Below are 17,511 nucleotides of genomic sequence, written 5' to 3' on the forward strand. Positions count from 1 at the left end.
CACTTCATCGCACATTTTGAGATTTCACCGCCATGAACAAAGAACCCGGCTACTCACGCTGTTGTCCTCCTGGATCTCCAGAGTGTATTTTAGCTGCTCCTCATTGGGGCTGCCCTCAGGTCGCACCCACTCCAGGTTCACCCAGGATACGCCAGCTCGCACCAGACGGGGCGCCACAGGCAAAGCGGGCAGGGTTCCCATTGTGTAGAACACTGCTTCTGAACTAAAGCCGCTACAAGCAGTATTTAAAAAAAAAAAATCGTGAAGAAGGCCAGTCCCTACTATAGGAAAGCAACCACAAAGCTCAGTTTAAATTGTATTCCTCTGTTCTTGAAATTATTTTTTAAATAGTCCAAAAATCAGATCTAGTTCAAATGGATTGGATGTCCTCAATGGGACTCATTGAGTTAACTTATTAGAAGGGTACTTCATTAAAATTAGATAATTGTACGTCCTTACTTTTTGCGTTGGAAAACAATTACACACCTAAATAGTTACATGATGTTCATAATACAAGTTATATAAAGGTTAAATAAGGTGATTGATTTAAATTGATTAGATGACTCATTGCAGGATAGCATCCATACGGAAAAATGTCTGGTCACTAATCACGAGGCTTTGTTGTTGCTGTTACCTTGTGCCCATGTCGTTGTGTGCCGCCACCCTGAATGTGTAAGCGCAGGCGGGGAACAGACGTGTCAGCTTATAGTGTCGCTGGCTCCCAAAGTAACATTCCCGGAAAACACTGTTCTTCTTCCCCTGCGTGGCAGCCACAAAACAAATGAGCAAATATTCAACAGGTATCATTTGGACAAAAAAAAATTGTACTCACCTCATCCCACTCGAGAAGGTAGTTTGTGATTTTAGAGCCATTGTCACCTGGTGGCTAAATGTGGACAAACAATAGATTGGATTGTAAAAATAAATTTGATTTTTCTTTACAGTTAATAACTATTTTTTGAAGGAAATGTATTAATCCCATCAAACGATTAACTTGTCAAATGACTTAAACCATTGATTTTACCAAAATATGTCAATACTTCACGTATGCCAACATCAAATTTAGTTAAAAGTAACATTCTAAAAAGCAATTATGGTAGGATTACCTTCCACTGTAAAGAAAGGGTGCTTTTGGTGCGATGGGAAAGCTTGGGCGCCAGCGGGACGTCGGGAACGCTGACACTGCAGTGTGTGGTGAAGGAGGACGCCTCGGAGCTCGAACCACGCACCGAGTTGTACGTGGCGCACACTCTGAAAGCCAACGCACACACATCAAAAAGGTCATCCATCGGCAGATTCAACCTACCAAAAAAATTGTCTTCCATAACTGAGCGTACATACCGTACGTAGTAGTCGGTCGCTGGCCTTAAATCTTTGAGATGATACTCCAGTTCTTCACCACTATGAATCATCACAAAATGATTGTTTTTAACAATTCATGCTAAATCTTTTTGCTTTTCTACCCCTAAAAAACTTTCAAAATGAATCATTTTCATGTTTTAACCAACAAGGAGACTACCTGTAGATGAGGCGAAACTTCCCGTCCCGCCCTTTATCCGAGAGGGACACTTCATAGGAGCACGACACGGGCATGCCGTTGCTGTGCCTACTTGCCAGGCCTGTGGGCGGCGCCCAAGATAGGCGAACGGCTCGTGATTGCAGATTGGACACCTACAAAATGGATCCATATGTTTAATTATATAGCTGTGTTCAGAATTCTTCTTTCTGATACATTTTTTTCAGTCGATTAAAAAAAAAAAACAGGAGGCTTAGTATTTACTATTTGAAAATTAGGGAGAATTTTTATTCAACTAGCGATCAGAGTCGTTTTCAATTGATTTGCAATTCAATTTGCTGTAAGTGTAATGTTTTTTTTCTGACATTGTATTACAGTGCACCCCCACTTAGCTTGAAATATAATGGTATGTTGCTCTCTTGTGGACACTTAGAGTTCTACAGCGACCCCCAATGCAAACTCAAAGAGAAAATAAAAAGAAGAGTTTACGATCCAAGTCTTATTTTCCGGGCCTTAAGCATCTGATTTTTCCGTTAGCAATAGAGGGAGAATGGAAATACGGGAAAAAAAGCCATCATAAGTCGTCAAAGAAAGTGCAAGACGAGGAGCTGAGTGACACCAACCTGTGGTTTGTCGATTGTAGACAGCATGTCTTGAACACGTTTCGCCTCTGAATCGTGATCTGGAGAAAGAAAAGAAGTGTTTCATGAATACGCACAACTTTTCAAAAAGAGAACATAACTCATTCTTAGTTTTAGAAAAAGTTAAAAACACTATTTGAATAGCGAGTTCGACTGGAACATATTTAAAAAGGTAAATGTATTACAATATATATTAAATATAACTACCAAAATATTTCATTTACAATTCACACAGCAGTAAAATAAACAATACTGCATACAGAAGTGTTTCATTAATGTAAGTTAAATAATAGAAATAACATTATTAAAATAAATGTCTTAAATAAAGTCAATACATTTAGGTAAATACAAAAAAATATATATATTATTAGAGAAACCTGAGGCGGTTTCAGAATTAAGGTTGTTGAACCACAAAGGAAAATACAGAAAAATACTTCCTTAAAATATTTTGTTTTGTTAAATGTATATAAAGTTAAGCATATTTTATTACTTTTACAACAATAGCATTTTCATTCATTTGAATAAATAGAACTTTTCACCTTTTGCATGAGGAATTTTGTATCTCATAGCCCGGTAGTATTATTCAAATTATAATAGATTAAATCATTAGCAGCTGCACACGTAACTGACTGGGGGACCCCCGACTTTCCCAAGCCCTCAAGACACTTTCCATCATCACTCTCTGCACGGGGTCCCCCAAATTTTCCAAGCAAAAGAGGCCTGCCTTCTCACTTTCCAGCTTCAACTACTGTAAATCACAATGTGCAATTTGTGTGTGTGTGTGTGTGTGTTTGCAGAGCTGCCTGGGGCGACACATGTGAGTCATGGCAACCGTGATGTCATGGAAGTTCAACCTCGGGTTGACCTCACTTTGATGCCAGAGTGCGTTGAAAAAACTCACAGCAGAGCTACTGTATGCATTTCACCTGTTCCACTAGGGATGATCATGTGACAGTGTTCCAAAACAATGGTCAAATTATCACATTGAGGAAGAAAAATGTCGCTTTTCTTGTTTTTTTTTGTTTAAAACAAATTCCAATTCATATTTAAATAAGTAAAACTACTATCTTAAGATGCGTAGATGCAACGATTTAAAGAAAGACAGAAAAATGTTAAGTGTTGTGATTTGCGGTCACTGAGGGCAGCTGTTAAAGTCTTTAATAAGAACCACAAGGAGTCCAAGGCACACACAGAAATGTGTTCATATGCTGCCCACACTTCCTCTTTAGTGTCTGACCTCACATCCTGTCGGAGCGTAAGACGATAAGCGCGGAAAGACGTTGGCAGCAGGAAAATGTGGGAACATTTGTGGTGGTGGTCAAACTTCAACCCCAACCAAGTCTTCAATAAAAGGAACTTGTATTGCTAACGTTTCCACTGGATCTCGCATTGACGTAATCTTTCATTTCTACTGTCGAAATAGTATCAAGCCACCTCAACATGCCCAAGCATCAACAGGATGTGCAAAAAAGGAATTGTGCAAACATCAAAAGCATGTTAGCCACAAATAGACAAGAATTAACAGGAAATAAAACCAAAATGTACAGCAGAATGCCTTAAAATCAACAGCAAGTAAACTACAAGAGTTTTTTCAATCTCATTTTGTATTTGTCAGGCAATTCTGCCTAGCCAGTCTTCCCCATTCAAATAGATTGGACGCCATCATCATCAATGGCAGTCATTGAGTTAATTTGGCTGTAAATTAACCTAGGAATGATACCAATGTAATTCTTTTTGCGGTTGGGCTGGCACCATATTTTATATTTATATACACACACGGAGGAGAAGAGAGGAATAGAGAGGAGGGAAGAGAGGTCACATTCCTGCAGAATGACGGCCTGCAGCTCCGGTTTAGACTCTGTCTGGGCCTAGACAGAAAAAGACCTTTAAGGCCTGGAGGGGGAGGGAGAAAAATGTGAAAAATGCAACCGTGTAGGCACGCGCTGCATTAAGAAAAAAAAATGTGAAATGATCTTTGAGGTCTGTAATCGATGGAGAATGAAGTTGCTCGGTCAAGAGGAAGGAGGCGTGAGGATCACAGCAATTATAAATTTAAAAAAAAAAGGCCAAGAAATAACAAACTCGGCATGTGTTCAACAGCTGGGCCACAAACACAAACATTCGCACACCTGCAATGTTGGTTGTCATGGTGACAGTTTGCTACGTACATATAAAAGAGGAGAGTTTATGGTCCAAAAGATGTTTGAAATTTTAGAACTGTAATCTTTTTGTTAGGCAAAAATGAAAAAATAAAAGATCCAATGTAATTCTAATTGTTGTCATTGAAATAATGCAAGTGCAATTACATTTTTTAACTACTACATTTAACCATTCCCTTTGTTTGCGGATTAGCTGAGCCAAACAAGATGCTTGGCATACAGAGTCCATTTCCCTTTAAGAGTGCAAATCTGCATCCTATTAAAGCTGCAAGTTTCGTGATGTGGAATGGAGAGCCCCAAAAAGATCAGCGCCTGTGAGCCATCTCCACTTAAAAGGAGCCCACAAATTGTGTTCTTTCTGTTTGCGACTTCCCATCAACAAGCAGGCCCTTCCCCTCGCGCATCCAGGGACCGCGGGAGTTGGCTTTCCCCGGAACCCTGACCCCATCCGACCCCGCTCAGCCGGCCCGCTTTACAGTACTTAAGAGAGAGAGAGAAATAAAAGCAGTTTGTCATCAATGGCAGCCAATGAGTTAGCAAAATTTTGGGGGGAGGAAAACTATGTCAGCAAACTGAGGGGTCCATTTCTTTTTTCTCACTTGTTTTGAACAGTGACACCTTTTTAAAATGATGTATTGGTATAGAACAAAGTATTCTGATATTCCAGTTTGGGTCTAAAAAAAACAATTTTGAGGACATGTGAATATTGAGTGCTAATCTGATACCTTGGAAATAAAAACTGAGGAAATCACAATTCAAATGGTAACTATTTCCATATTTGGGACATTATCACTCTTAAATGATGCTGTCATAATGTTAGCTTTCTGTCACTAGCATAATGTTCTGATTTTGCGTAGTACAATGTTTTATTTTGGTTCGTTTCTATTTCTTGCCTTTAAAAAAAATGGCCTGAACCTCTGAAATTAATGTGATCAGGCCCAGTTTCCGGCCACCTGATTGGATCAGGGACATCCCGACAACTACTCTATTTTCTGGACTATGAGTCCCACTTTTCTTTTCATCCAATCCAAATCACGACAAATCAACAGAATTTCCGTGTCAACCATACTCGGCTCTAACTCAATGCACCGTGATTGGCAGCAACAGCCGTCCTGGTTTAACCTAACACATGATGTCATCATTTTTCCTTCATATTTCTCATCTCATCCGTGTCATTGCTTCCTCCGGCCCTCGCATAGCCCTATTTGGAATCCGTGGGAAGAGTGCAGACATCGGCCCGGGATGAGATTATCGCCATGGCGATGCACATCCAAACAAGGAAGGGGGACGAATGGGAAATTGGGGGGTCTTAAGATGTTAATATGGAAGTATGAGTCAAGACTTGGTAAAAAGTTGAGTAGCACGAGTGAATGACGATGACATCCCAGAAATAAAGATGAACTTTAACTTTTTTTCATCACTGTATTTGTCACTATGTGAGGCAATCATCTTCTGGAGAATAATATGATATCTTAAAAATAGTTTGCAACTAATAACCCTGGATTCTTGATCTTGGAAATATTGCATATATGTAAGTGTTTTTCTGAGTTTATTCATTCATTGATTTTCTGTGCTGCTTAACCTAACAAGGTTTATAAGGGGTGCTGGAGCTTATCCCAGCTAGTTCGGGCACCAGGCAGTTGAAGTTTTGCTGTGATTATTTTCTAATGAACCCAATAGGATTTCAGCACAACACATTGTATGTTCAGTACAAATAGATTGGACATTATATCACCGATAATGGTATTAAATCAGTTGGAGAACAAGCACAACCAGAAACATCAAATGATGTTGATAACACAGGCCTCCTCAAAACAAGGTTTCCTTCATCTCAGGTATGCACAACTACTATGAGCCATTTCTGAGACTAAAGACCCCCCCCCCACCCTCCTCCATCAACAAGGCGTGTATTGTGGTTGGTGGTAAAGTGATAGCGCTCTGGGATGGCCTCAGCTATGTGGCTCATCAGAAAAGCCCCCTTTTTTCCCACCCGGGGATGCATTCATGCAATCTTGAAAGGAAAGGTGCGTTTTAAGTCATCAAAAAAAGGGTCAGTGAGGTTACTGTTGTTACTTGAGGTTAACTGTTGTGATGGCTGTTTTTCAAAAAGTGGACTGTGAGGGACATCCTCTTGATTAAATGGAAAAATGCAAATGATGTACCTTGCGTGTGGGGCTCTGGTTCGCCATTGCGTGGGCTGCTGCGAAGTCGCCGCTCTGGTTTCTTGCCACCCGGACTGCCGACTCCGCCACCCGGACCCACCGACCCGAGCGTGGTCGCGTGGGACTTGCTGCTGTGACAAATCACCATTTTGAAAATGTGGAGAAATTTTCGTAAGATTGTAGAAAATAGCAGCTTATTGTATATGATTTGAATAATTCCCAGTCATAATAATTGCATTTCTATGTTCAAAACGTAGCCTTGGAAAAAATCCTTTTAAGGCACCACTGTGTAGTATTTTAAATACCACTATTAACTGTGAGTTGTGTTTACTTGACTTATCACATTTTAAGGCAAAGGTGAAATCTGTACATAAGTACAATGTGGAATGTTAAGTTGGAGAACTTGTGAGAAGTCCAAATGCCTTCAAATTTTAAATTAATATTTGAAGTACTAACTTCATTTTGATTTGAAAGTGTACTTGCAGCATAAGGATAATAAGCGTGGTCACCTGTAGCCATTGTGAGCTGGCCCCAGGCTGCCTTTATAAAGCGTGGAAGGCGGCGAGTTGAGGCGGTTCTGTCGCTCCAATTGCCTCTGTTCTTTTATTTTCTTGGGTGGGGGCTTAGTGTAGGTCTCCTCTCGGATATAGTTGGACATGCCGTAGGCCGGAATGATTTCTAGAAAGAAAAAGCATGGCGACTTAGTGCTCAAATCAAAATTAAGTGCATTTTTTAGGGTAGGCCGGGTGGCGTCGGTACCTTGGTCGCCGTACATGGGGGGGAGATGGTGCTGGTAGTATTGGTGGTGGGTCAGCTCACCCGGGCTGACTGGCGGGTAAAACGAGGGGGAGTTGTGAATGAAGTGGGGCGGGGCCAGGTAGGGGGGAAGGTGATGCGTGGGGGACAATGCAGGGGAGTAGGAGGGAGGATAGCACTCCGGAGACTGAGGGGTCACCACCACCCGTCGGACACCTGTGGTATCTTCCAGGACCTGCACAAACATATCACCGGGTTGACAAATCTATGATCAATTTGCCTATTTTGGCAATTGTTATAAAAACTATTATTTTGTCTTTAATATGCTTGTTGATTTTAAAGTACAGTTCAAGTAAATTCTACATTGAAGACAACTAGGGTTTCTTTTTTCTTCACTCATTTTCTGAACCGCTTTATCCTCACTAGCCGTGGGGGTGTTGGAGCCTATCCCAATTAGAGTGTTCAATCAGCCTGCCATGCATGTTTTTGGGAAGTTGGGAGGAAACCGGAGTACTCGGAGAAAACCCACGCAGGCCTGGGGAGAACATGCTAACTCCATTCAGGTAGACCGACCTGGATTTGAACCCACGATCCCAGAGCTGTGAGGCCAACACCCTAACCACCCAATATGGAACACAATATAAGATTAATTCATTTATATTAATTTTCACAATGTTATATTAAAATTAGACGCGGGAATGAATCTATTTGCTGATCATCCCTGAACTTTCAGCGATGTAATAAAGAGTGTTTGTTTCCAATCTATTTTGAATGGAGTATGTGTAAACTTAAGAATAATTGGCATTAAATAATCACCTTCCGCTTCCAACAGGCCCTCCTTTCCCCAAAAAAACACCCCCTTATGCAGAAGGGGAGTCACCCCAAAACCAATGAAAAGGGGACCCCAAACATGACAGTGGGGGAAAAAAAGATCTGAAAATAACAAACCCTCCCAGTCTAGTATCACTCTGTCCACCAGTAATACACACGCAAACACTCTCCGTGTTTACAAAGGCCAAAGTCCGAGAATGACTACATGTGGACTCGACCTCATGCAATATTTACTGGTCACACGCACACAAAAGTACACAAAAGCACACACGGCATAACAACCCTAGCACCCTGTGTGTGTGTGTGTCCTATCAGACGTGTTTATGTAAGAGTGACAGTGTTTCCCGCTCACACCCCCCCCCCCCACCCCCCACATATGGCAGGGCAATGACCTGCCTATCTGTGGCTGAAATGCAGACCACACACTTTACTTAACTGACCTTCATGTGACCATATTCTTATGTAAAAGACCTTCTAACCTGTTCATAGGTAATGAGACATTCTGTACATTCTTCGTCGCTCAGCCCACCGGGGATAACCGTTGTTGTGTTTATTGTACAATGACGCTTATCATATTAACGCGTGTCGGCCGATTTTTGCCAAGGTGGAATTTAGAGGCCGATTAGTTGAATAATTCAAAGACTCTTTCGTATGTGGCATTCACTTATCGCTGAAAAAAATGGCACCTTGTAACTTCTGTGCTTGAGAGTTATTCATATTTTTGCATTTATATCGACGGCAAAAGACTGGGGAGTATAAGGATATGACCCAACCTGTGAGATGTATCCTGGGGGGACGTGGATGGGTGGAATGGAGCCGTTGGGGGACATCATGGGAACCTCGGCAGGACCTGCATAGGAAACACTGAGTCAATTGAGTATAGATTGGTGATTTCTCAGGCATCTCTGCCATTGACATTTATAGAAGTCCAATTCATTCTACTATTCCTACTGCCCAGGGTTGGGTTGGAATAAGCTCCAGCACCCCCATCACCCTTGAGAGGATAAGAGATCCATAAAATGAAGGAATTTTTAAAGAAAAGAATTCACAGACCATGTTTAGGTCAATGTTTCTAAATGATTCATTGACTATGAAAGAAGTTGTCATTTGCTAATCCATTTGTTGTCAATTAGTTCCTTAACTGTGGCAGCCAGCTTGGCCAACATCATGGAATGAAACCATAACTGCAATGTGGCCCGTGACAGTTCTGCCTGAAACCATTTTCAGCACAGCTGCATTTCATTAATAAACAAATAAAATAAAACACTGCAGCAGGGAAAGAGACACATTCTGTTGTTCTCAGTATCACCGTGTTCAATTCCCATGAAAAACCAAGGCAAGAAAATATAATAGAAGGAACAGATTGAATACGTTGATTTTTCCGCCCTTGCCTGAAAACACAGGCCATCTCCTCCTCCATCCTCGGCGAGATGGAGGTCTGGTTCTGGTAAAGTCATCGGCATCCCAGTGGGAACGTTAGACGGAATAAATCAAGTGGGGGGGGATACAGACTCTGAATGCACCCCAAATTTGGTGAGGGGGTTTCAAGCAGCGATTCTCCATTGCTGGGTCAGGGACAGGTAGTAAAAATATGACAGGCAGACCCAAGTTTAGGAATGAGTTGCCTTCCCTTCCAGCCATTAGTCACATCCTTCGTATATTACTCACTTGGTCCTCCATCTTTTCCTTCCTTTCATCCCTGAACCATTCCCTCTTTCCCCTCCTTGCTTCCAGTCAGGTTGACGCACTCACACAAGGGTAGTGTGTTGAAGTGTGTCAGTGTGGTGAGAAGGTCACATGTAGCGTGTAGACAGACCTCCTTCAGTCTGGTCTGCTCCAGCACCGCCAAGACTGGCATGAAAGTCCTCTTTGAGGTCAATCAAACACACAGGCCCGAAAACACACCCGGCGATAGCCTTGTGCTCTTCCCTCGGCAAACAGCAGCATTCCTTGAAACACACACACATTCCCAACCGCGGCCCCCTGGACTGGACCCAACAGGCCCGAATGCCCCCCTTCCAAAATACAAGACACTCTTTGTGAGCTGCCCATCACATACACACACAGCTGTAAGCCACATGCCTTCTTCCTGCCATTTAGAAAAGCGCAGCATAATTGACTGCTTGTATGGATGTGTACGCGCGCGGGAACGTACGTGCACTTCTAAACAAACGGCGCGCCCGATGCGCCACGATGGTCACGTCACTTGTTGCACTTGCCCTTTGAGAGTCCGAACTTCTTGTGCCTAATCCGGGTGGAATTCTGTACAGTACTACAGAACCAAGGCGCCTTGGAGGGACCCAGATGGTATCAAGACTAAAGAACATCCACTCACCACTTTGGGACAACCCCTTAATGGCAATACCCTACTTTTTGTTCAAATTTAGAGAAAATCATCGGGTGACAAGGACCTCGAGGAGGAGATACCAACTCACATCTTTAAAGATGTGCTGTGTTCAGAACCAAGTCTGAAAATGTCTTGGTCATCGCCAAATAGAGATTTTTGATCACGGAGACTTAAAAAATAAAGCTAAAAATAAAGAGAATAATGTAATGCCGGCTGGCATGTATGCTTCATGTTGCAATGTTGATGTATTGAGTGCTATGTTTTCTGAACTGTTCCTAAACGACTGACTCAAGTGGTTGTGTTGAAGAGTAAATAACGATATTTGTAGATGCAATACCATCGCTTTCCTCTAACGTTATTCAAGGAAATATAAAAGGACTGTACATCCTTTAACTGACACCCAATGTAATACAGGATAGTCACGTCTACTGTCTTTGAACAAACAAGCCTGTGATCCTGCACAGCTGTCTTACATCCATACTTCACAGCACACACACAGAAGAGGTGATGTAACATTTCATCAGACATTTCCTATGATGCAGCTGTCAAAGCCAGCTGCCAGTGGGCCCCAAAATCACAACACACACACACACACACACACACACACACACACACACACACACACACACACAGGGAACCCAAAAAGACCCTCACACTGTCTGTCTGTCACCACAGTGTTAACACACACTCGACTCATATTACTATGGAAGGTACCTATTCATTGTATTAATATGTCGAAACTCTTAACTGTATATGATCATGTTTCAGGGCCATTGACGACAATAGACATCCCAATTATGAATGATTGTTCTACTGCTCTTGATAATTTACTTGCAAATATAAGTCCAGCATCAATTAATCAGCTCTGATACCAAAACTATTCAAATAGGGATCCGATAATCGATTGTTATTGGCCCATGCCATATAGCAAGTTTCAAGACTATCGTTTTGTGTAAAACGGAGGAGTAGGATTTCAAAGTTAGTTTCCATAAGAACAAGAAAAACAACTATTGGAGTGGCGACTTGACAGGACTTCAGCCTGTAAAAACATACAAACACACGCACACCCTCAACAGGAAACACGGGAGACAGCTTTAAAATAGTCGCATCACATCCCGTTTCAAACATTAGATCCAATTTGGAGAGTTGAATCCGGCAGACATCTTTGCTGAGGGCAGAAAAGTGTGGTTTGGGAGGAGGGGGTGCACCCAAGGAGGAAGTGGGGGACTTCCTGTGCGCGCCACTGCCCTGCACTGCTAACAATGCAAAAGAGCATGCAAGAAACTGGCAGCATATGCGATAAAGGAAAGACAAAATAAAAAAGAGATAAGTTGGCAGTCTGAGCCAGCCCCTGATTTGGTTGGGAATGTAAATCATAACCTGCAGAGTTTGCACATGGAGTCTTACGGTAAGCTCACTACTGTAAGACTACCTTCTATTGTGTGTGTGTGTAAGGTATGTGTAAGCACATTCCAGCTTGCGAATGGTTTTCATAACATAACCGCGTCACAGCTGGCGACCTGAGCAAAGCATCCTCAGTGACTTTTTGCATAGCAGGGAATTAAGGTTACAAAATTACCGGATTTTGCAACATGGGACATTTTCGATGTGTAGTCATTGGAATAATGGGAGGAACAGGAGTGTGTATAAATTGAGTCAGATTTCTGAAAAGACTGACCTGGAGTATGTCATTTTTATGTTCCAATCAATCTTGTCTTATTATAAATTACCCATGAAAGTTGATGAGTTAAATAAACCAAAAAATATTGATTTTTTCATTCTATCATTGAGCCGCAATTTTGGGCAACAAATTGAATGCTTATTGTAATTGTGATTTTCTAGACTTTTATTGTGTTGCTGGACAGATAAATAGTAGAGTACCCTAATATGTATTTGTATGAAGCTCGCCAAGTTTGCCCTTACATGATATTTTTGTGGTATTAGTCATTTCCAAAGAACCTAAGCTAAATATGTTTTCCCCTCATGACTGAATCAGCACAATCCGTGCACCATAAAAATGATATTGTCACGGATGTGTCACTGCCACTCAGTCACCGACCGACCGGGCGGACTTTCCAGGCAAGGCTCTGGTTGCAGGCGAGCAGCAACTGCTGCTCCTACGAGCCGGGGGAACAATTACCACGCAAACGGATGTAAATTTTTACTTTCTGACTGGCTTTAAAGCGGGAAAGCTGCATCCAGTTTATGGATTTTGCTTTTCTTTGTATTGAACCTGCAGAAGTCATATCCTCTGTAATTTAATCATATGAGCTCTCGTAGGAAATCAACCTGTGTTTACTCAGGTTGAAACGCTCTGTTTTGTAGAAAAGGGAGAACGTGAAGAGAAAAGTTTATTATGTGAACATGATTTGACGGGGGCTTTTCAATAGTCCACACACTTGACCTCTGGAAGGAGTGGAATACCAGAAAGGTGGGGTTCAGGAAATTGAAGATATATATATTTTAAAAAAGGAAATTGCAGACATTATTATTGTTCCTATAATACTTAAACTTACAGTATGTAAGTATATAGAATGTAAAATGAGAAATAACATTAAGAAACTGGTTAAAATTGGAAAAATTGTAAGAACTTATTGAATAAAAAATAAATTCAATCTATAAAACTAATAATATCAACACATACATAAATGCATGTTAAAATTAAAAAAAAATCAATACCAAAAATTTAAAATATATGTAAACGAAACTGCGAATTGTGGGGCATAGACACAAGCATCCAATAAAAGAAAAATGTAATTCACTGACAACAAAAGATTGTTGCCAGCAGTCCCAGTTCAAGCAGATTGAATTTCCATTGCTGTCAATGGTAGAATAGGAGTTAAAAAAAAAAAGAAAATAAAAAAACACATGCCAGGCCACATCCATCCAGGGCCAGAATCTCCAAGTCCCTTGCCCCACCCTGAGCTGGCTTTCTGCAGACCGACCTAGTTGCAGTGTTGGTCCAGCTCCAGAGTAGAGCAACGTAATGTCTGGAGGGACTTAGCCACTCTTACTTTGTTCTCTCAGAAACACACAAATACACACACACACACACACACACACACCAGCCCAGCTGCACACACACACACAGATGTGTACACAATTGAGCATGTAGAAGCTCATACACTAAGACAAACATGTCTGGGAAGAAAAAAAATGCAGACAAAAGCAGTGCAACACCTGCACACTTGTGCCTAAACTCTTCAAGGAGTCACGCTGACACACACACAAACACATGCAAACACTTTAATTTTGGAACATGCTGACATTTGTGAAGTTTACACTGAAAAAAAAAAACACAAATGGCTGACTTCAAAAAACCCAGAAACACACTGAAAAGTTTCTCGGAATTATCGTGCTATTCTCTGAAAATTTGAGGCCCAAAGTCAGTCTCTGTTGATCATTTTTCATTTCAATGACAACTTTTATATTCCTTCCACAAACAATGAAAAAAAAATAAACTTGATTCATGATATATACCTAATATTTGCAAATATTCCATTTTTTTCTCACTGCAGTTGTTATTGTTTTATTTGTAAAATGGAAACAGTTTGACACAAATTTAAAAAGAGTTAAAATTGGCAACTTAAGTCCGACTTAAGTCAAGCGACTCAATCCCCCCCGACTGCGGTTATTCCGACGTGAGGGGATATATGTATGTTTTGCCTGCGGTTGCCAGACGACGGCGGGTGGGTGACACACTTCACTGGTCCCCCGCTAGCGACACGGCAACTGTGCTTTGGCGTGCACGAGGCCCAACGTACACAAACCAGATGACTATGACTCATTATATCCATTCGCTAATCAGACGGGCGCATCTATCGAAGAGGCGCAACAGCTGTCGGCGAGTAAACACACACGGAGGAGTCTAATAATCGTTTCCTGCTTCTCCTCCTCAAACCTTGACCCCGTAAAAGAGCAGCTTTTTGTGTAAACCCCGATTCCTTCCCCCCCATTCCTTTAGGATGAGTCACGGCCTTTGACAAGCATTTTACAGCTCCACTCTTCCCGGTTTGATCAAAAGTAAGCGCCAGCTCTGCTCTCTCACAACACCAATAGCCCCGTTTCTTGGTCAGTACAAGTTCTACATGAGCAGGGGACTTTCCCAGAATCCCCCAACTGCTACCAATCTCGCCATCTACCATTCAGCATGCAGCTTCAGATGATGCGGACGGTTATATTTGCAAGGACAACTGGGGAACGACAAAAAAAAGTTCATGCCATTACGGCCCCTCCCGCTCCATCTGTCCAATGGAACGCTCGCATGTAAACAATTTAATGTGGGAACTGTCAAGAATCCCAAAACATTTTGGGAAGAGGTCAGTTAACCCTATACACAGCCGTGAAGGCATATTTAAAGTAAGTAAGTGTTATTATAAGCATCAGAATCATAAACTAAATAAAGTCATTCCATCCTGGCACATAAACAATTTATAATAATACCTTAATTTTAGTAGATTTAAATGAAAATCCTAAAAAAAATGATAATAACATGGTATATTTATTGCAATGTGGGGCATGGTTTTAGTTGAGTAAGTTCTTTTTTAGCTGATTTTTTTGTTAGAAGAATCCAAAACTGATGTCATGGTTTTCTTTCTTTACTTTTGGATCTTTATTTTTTTTAAACAAGTTAAAATATATATTTTTTAAAGGGTTTACCGGTTCTCACCAGTCATTAACAATGAATTAGTTGAGATTAATTGCGTCATAAGCATCAATATTTCATTAAATTTGATGCACAATGAATTGAGTGATCACATATGGAGTATTGTTTACTTGTTTTGTGTGAAAAAGAATAAAACCAAGATGACAACAAGGAAGTCAATGAAAGGATAGAAAAGGAGAAGAAACAGGAGAAGAGTCCACTGCAGACAGAAAGCCAGTCAGGAATTCCAGCCCTGGAAAAGACTGCCCTTTTTTTTCTCTCCTTCTGGAAAATTCTCGCCTTTTTTTCCCTCACTCACATTTGAGAAGACAGATGCAAATCCTTCTCTTTCTGATCCCTGATCGCTCCCAACACCCTGCTGTCTCTGAAAACTTCCCGACAGCGAATCGGCGGGGGTGACCGGGGTCAGCTGGGGTAAAAAAAAAAAAAAAAAAGGAAGCGGCCTCGCCCTGAGCGAACGCGGCAGACACGACCAGACACGCTTGGTCTGATTCGCTCCCTTTTACTGTTTACCTTTACTCCTTCTTTCGTTTTTATTTCCACTTGCCTGCCTCACCGTTGCCTCTTCATGCCCCTCACGGTGAGGGCATCGGGTTCATATGTGAGCTGGGCAGGGCATAATACAACAATGAACGCTATTTCTCTATGCAGTAGGTGGCAAAGCTCAGATTCTTAGCTCATTGGCTGCCATGACAGTGATGGACAAAATACGTCTCCTCTAAAAATGAACTTACATTGACCACAGAGTAATTTCAACATACTACATGAAGAATCATTTTACTATTGTAATACATTTAAGATAATTTAATACATTTACTCATTGGATACCATGGATCTATTTGGACAAAATTGCCAATAGTATAAAGACTCAGTTCCATTCAAAGGCCTTTAATGGCTTTAATGCAATATATGTGCAGATTATTATGTTATGTTACAACGAAAATGAAACTTTTTGGGGAGGATTCTTTTTCTGGAAGATTTTAGATAGTACTAGTTCTCATTGGTCCAATTTATGGCGGAAATTGTCAATAGCACCGACCCATGATTGTTCTCTGCCAACCCTCCCACTTTAAATAGACTGGACACCTATCAAAGCAAATGGCAGCCAAAAAGTTTTTTTGTATTCGTAAAGTGAACCACGCCTGGTCATTTGAATGCAGGGTGCACTATTTGGTGCAAAAAGTCTTAAGTGCACAATAACTGCCTGGGGGAGGGGTTGGTTTGGGGTAGTGATGGGCTGTGGGTGGGGCGAGGGTGAAGCATTCCATCGCACAACGCCTGGAGTCAGGGATGGTTTCCAGGGCGACCGGTGTTTCCAAAATGAGCGAACACTTAGGACGCACCCGTTAAGAGGTGGGTCGCTAAAATAGGAGCATCAGAAAAATTATATAGTCTTAATTTTACCCGAAAGAATGTGCTTACTTTTTGTATTTTCTCAGATAATATGACAAAAATCAATAAAATTGGGGATTTTTTTAAATTTAAACTAACTGTTGAATTGAAATTTATTGTTAATATACATTCTTCAAAAATGTCATTCCGTTTTTGTTAAGGGGGACCGCAGCTGGACCACGGGCTGTAGTTTGGATACCACTGGTCTAAAAAAGGTCCCATTTGCATACTGTAAAACTGTATTTCACATGTTAATTTAAACTAAGTGTTGTCTTTTATTTTAAAATGAGAGCACAGTAACAATTGAGCTTTTGATTCTCCCTTGCTGACACGTCGTCACGGGGGATCGCAAAGGTCATATTGACACTAGTTCGAATAATTAAAAGACTGCATGCGCGCGCCTGTAAGCTGTGAGGTGCGATTTATTACATAACTGTCATAACAGCAGCAAAATATAACCTTGTTCACTCGCACCACAACAGATGCACGTGCATTTTCACTATTGGTATTGCAGTCCAGTTAGGGCCACAGACCTTCTAGTGGCAGAGAATAAGTTAACATTTTTGCCAAATGCAAAGAAGATGAGCAGTGCGATAAGTTTAGTGCACTCGTCGCGCCACCTTAACGCAGAGCATCATCTTTTCCACAATACGTACATCTCTCACTAGCAGCTATTTCCACACGTCCTATCCAAAGCCACGGAGGGGCAGAAGTGCACACTCAGGCAAAAAAAAAAGTGAGACGAAAGCGAGAGCCGTCCAGCCAAGTGAGACAAAAATAGAAGAAGACTAAATATATTAAAAAAAAAAAAAGTAGGCGGAGATGAGACAGGCAGACGCGTCCACTTTAAAACTGAAGGGAGCAAAACATATTGCACAACCAGATTCCAATTGTGTTTTTTTTTTGTAGGATTGTTTCCTGACACGTCAGTGGACAATATATGAAATATAACATTTTAAGAGAAATCAGGATTTCCCTTTCGGAAACAACACACAATGAAATGAAAACCTAGCAACAATTGACAAACAAGGAAATGGGACT

The 17,511-nt window shown here is 41.3% G+C and overlaps 1 protein-coding gene across 3 annotated transcripts in view; it reads right to left on the bottom strand.

The window, feature by feature from the left end:
• fndc3ba (fibronectin type III domain containing 3Ba) overlaps positions 1-17,511 on the bottom strand; it is a 47,204-nt gene that overhangs the window by 9,410 nt on the left and 20,283 nt on the right. For 2 of the 3 annotated variants that reach the window (XM_077731915.1, XM_077731917.1), the window contains 11 exons: positions 8,839-8,915; positions 7,238-7,469; positions 6,988-7,156; positions 6,479-6,609; positions 2,140-2,198; positions 1,520-1,671; positions 1,342-1,401; positions 1,107-1,251; positions 833-886; positions 635-759; positions 58-232 (listed from right to left, as the gene is read on the bottom strand). In XM_077731915.1, the coding sequence (XP_077588041.1) occupies positions 58-232; positions 635-759; positions 833-886; positions 1,107-1,251; positions 1,342-1,401; positions 1,520-1,671; positions 2,140-2,198; positions 6,479-6,609; positions 6,988-7,156; positions 7,238-7,469; positions 8,839-8,915 (1,379 nt within the window). The remainder of the gene's footprint in view (positions 1-57; positions 233-634; positions 760-832; positions 887-1,106; positions 1,252-1,341; positions 1,402-1,519; positions 1,672-2,139; positions 2,199-6,478; positions 6,610-6,987; positions 7,157-7,237; positions 7,470-8,838; positions 8,916-17,511) is intronic. The other variant, XM_077731916.1, reaches the window with a different exon arrangement.

Source organism: Stigmatopora nigra, chromosome 13 (assembly GCF_051989575.1).
Source record: "Stigmatopora nigra isolate UIUO_SnigA chromosome 13, RoL_Snig_1.1, whole genome shotgun sequence".
In the NCBI taxonomy this organism is placed as follows: Eukaryota; Metazoa; Chordata; class Actinopteri; order Syngnathiformes; family Syngnathidae; genus Stigmatopora; species Stigmatopora nigra.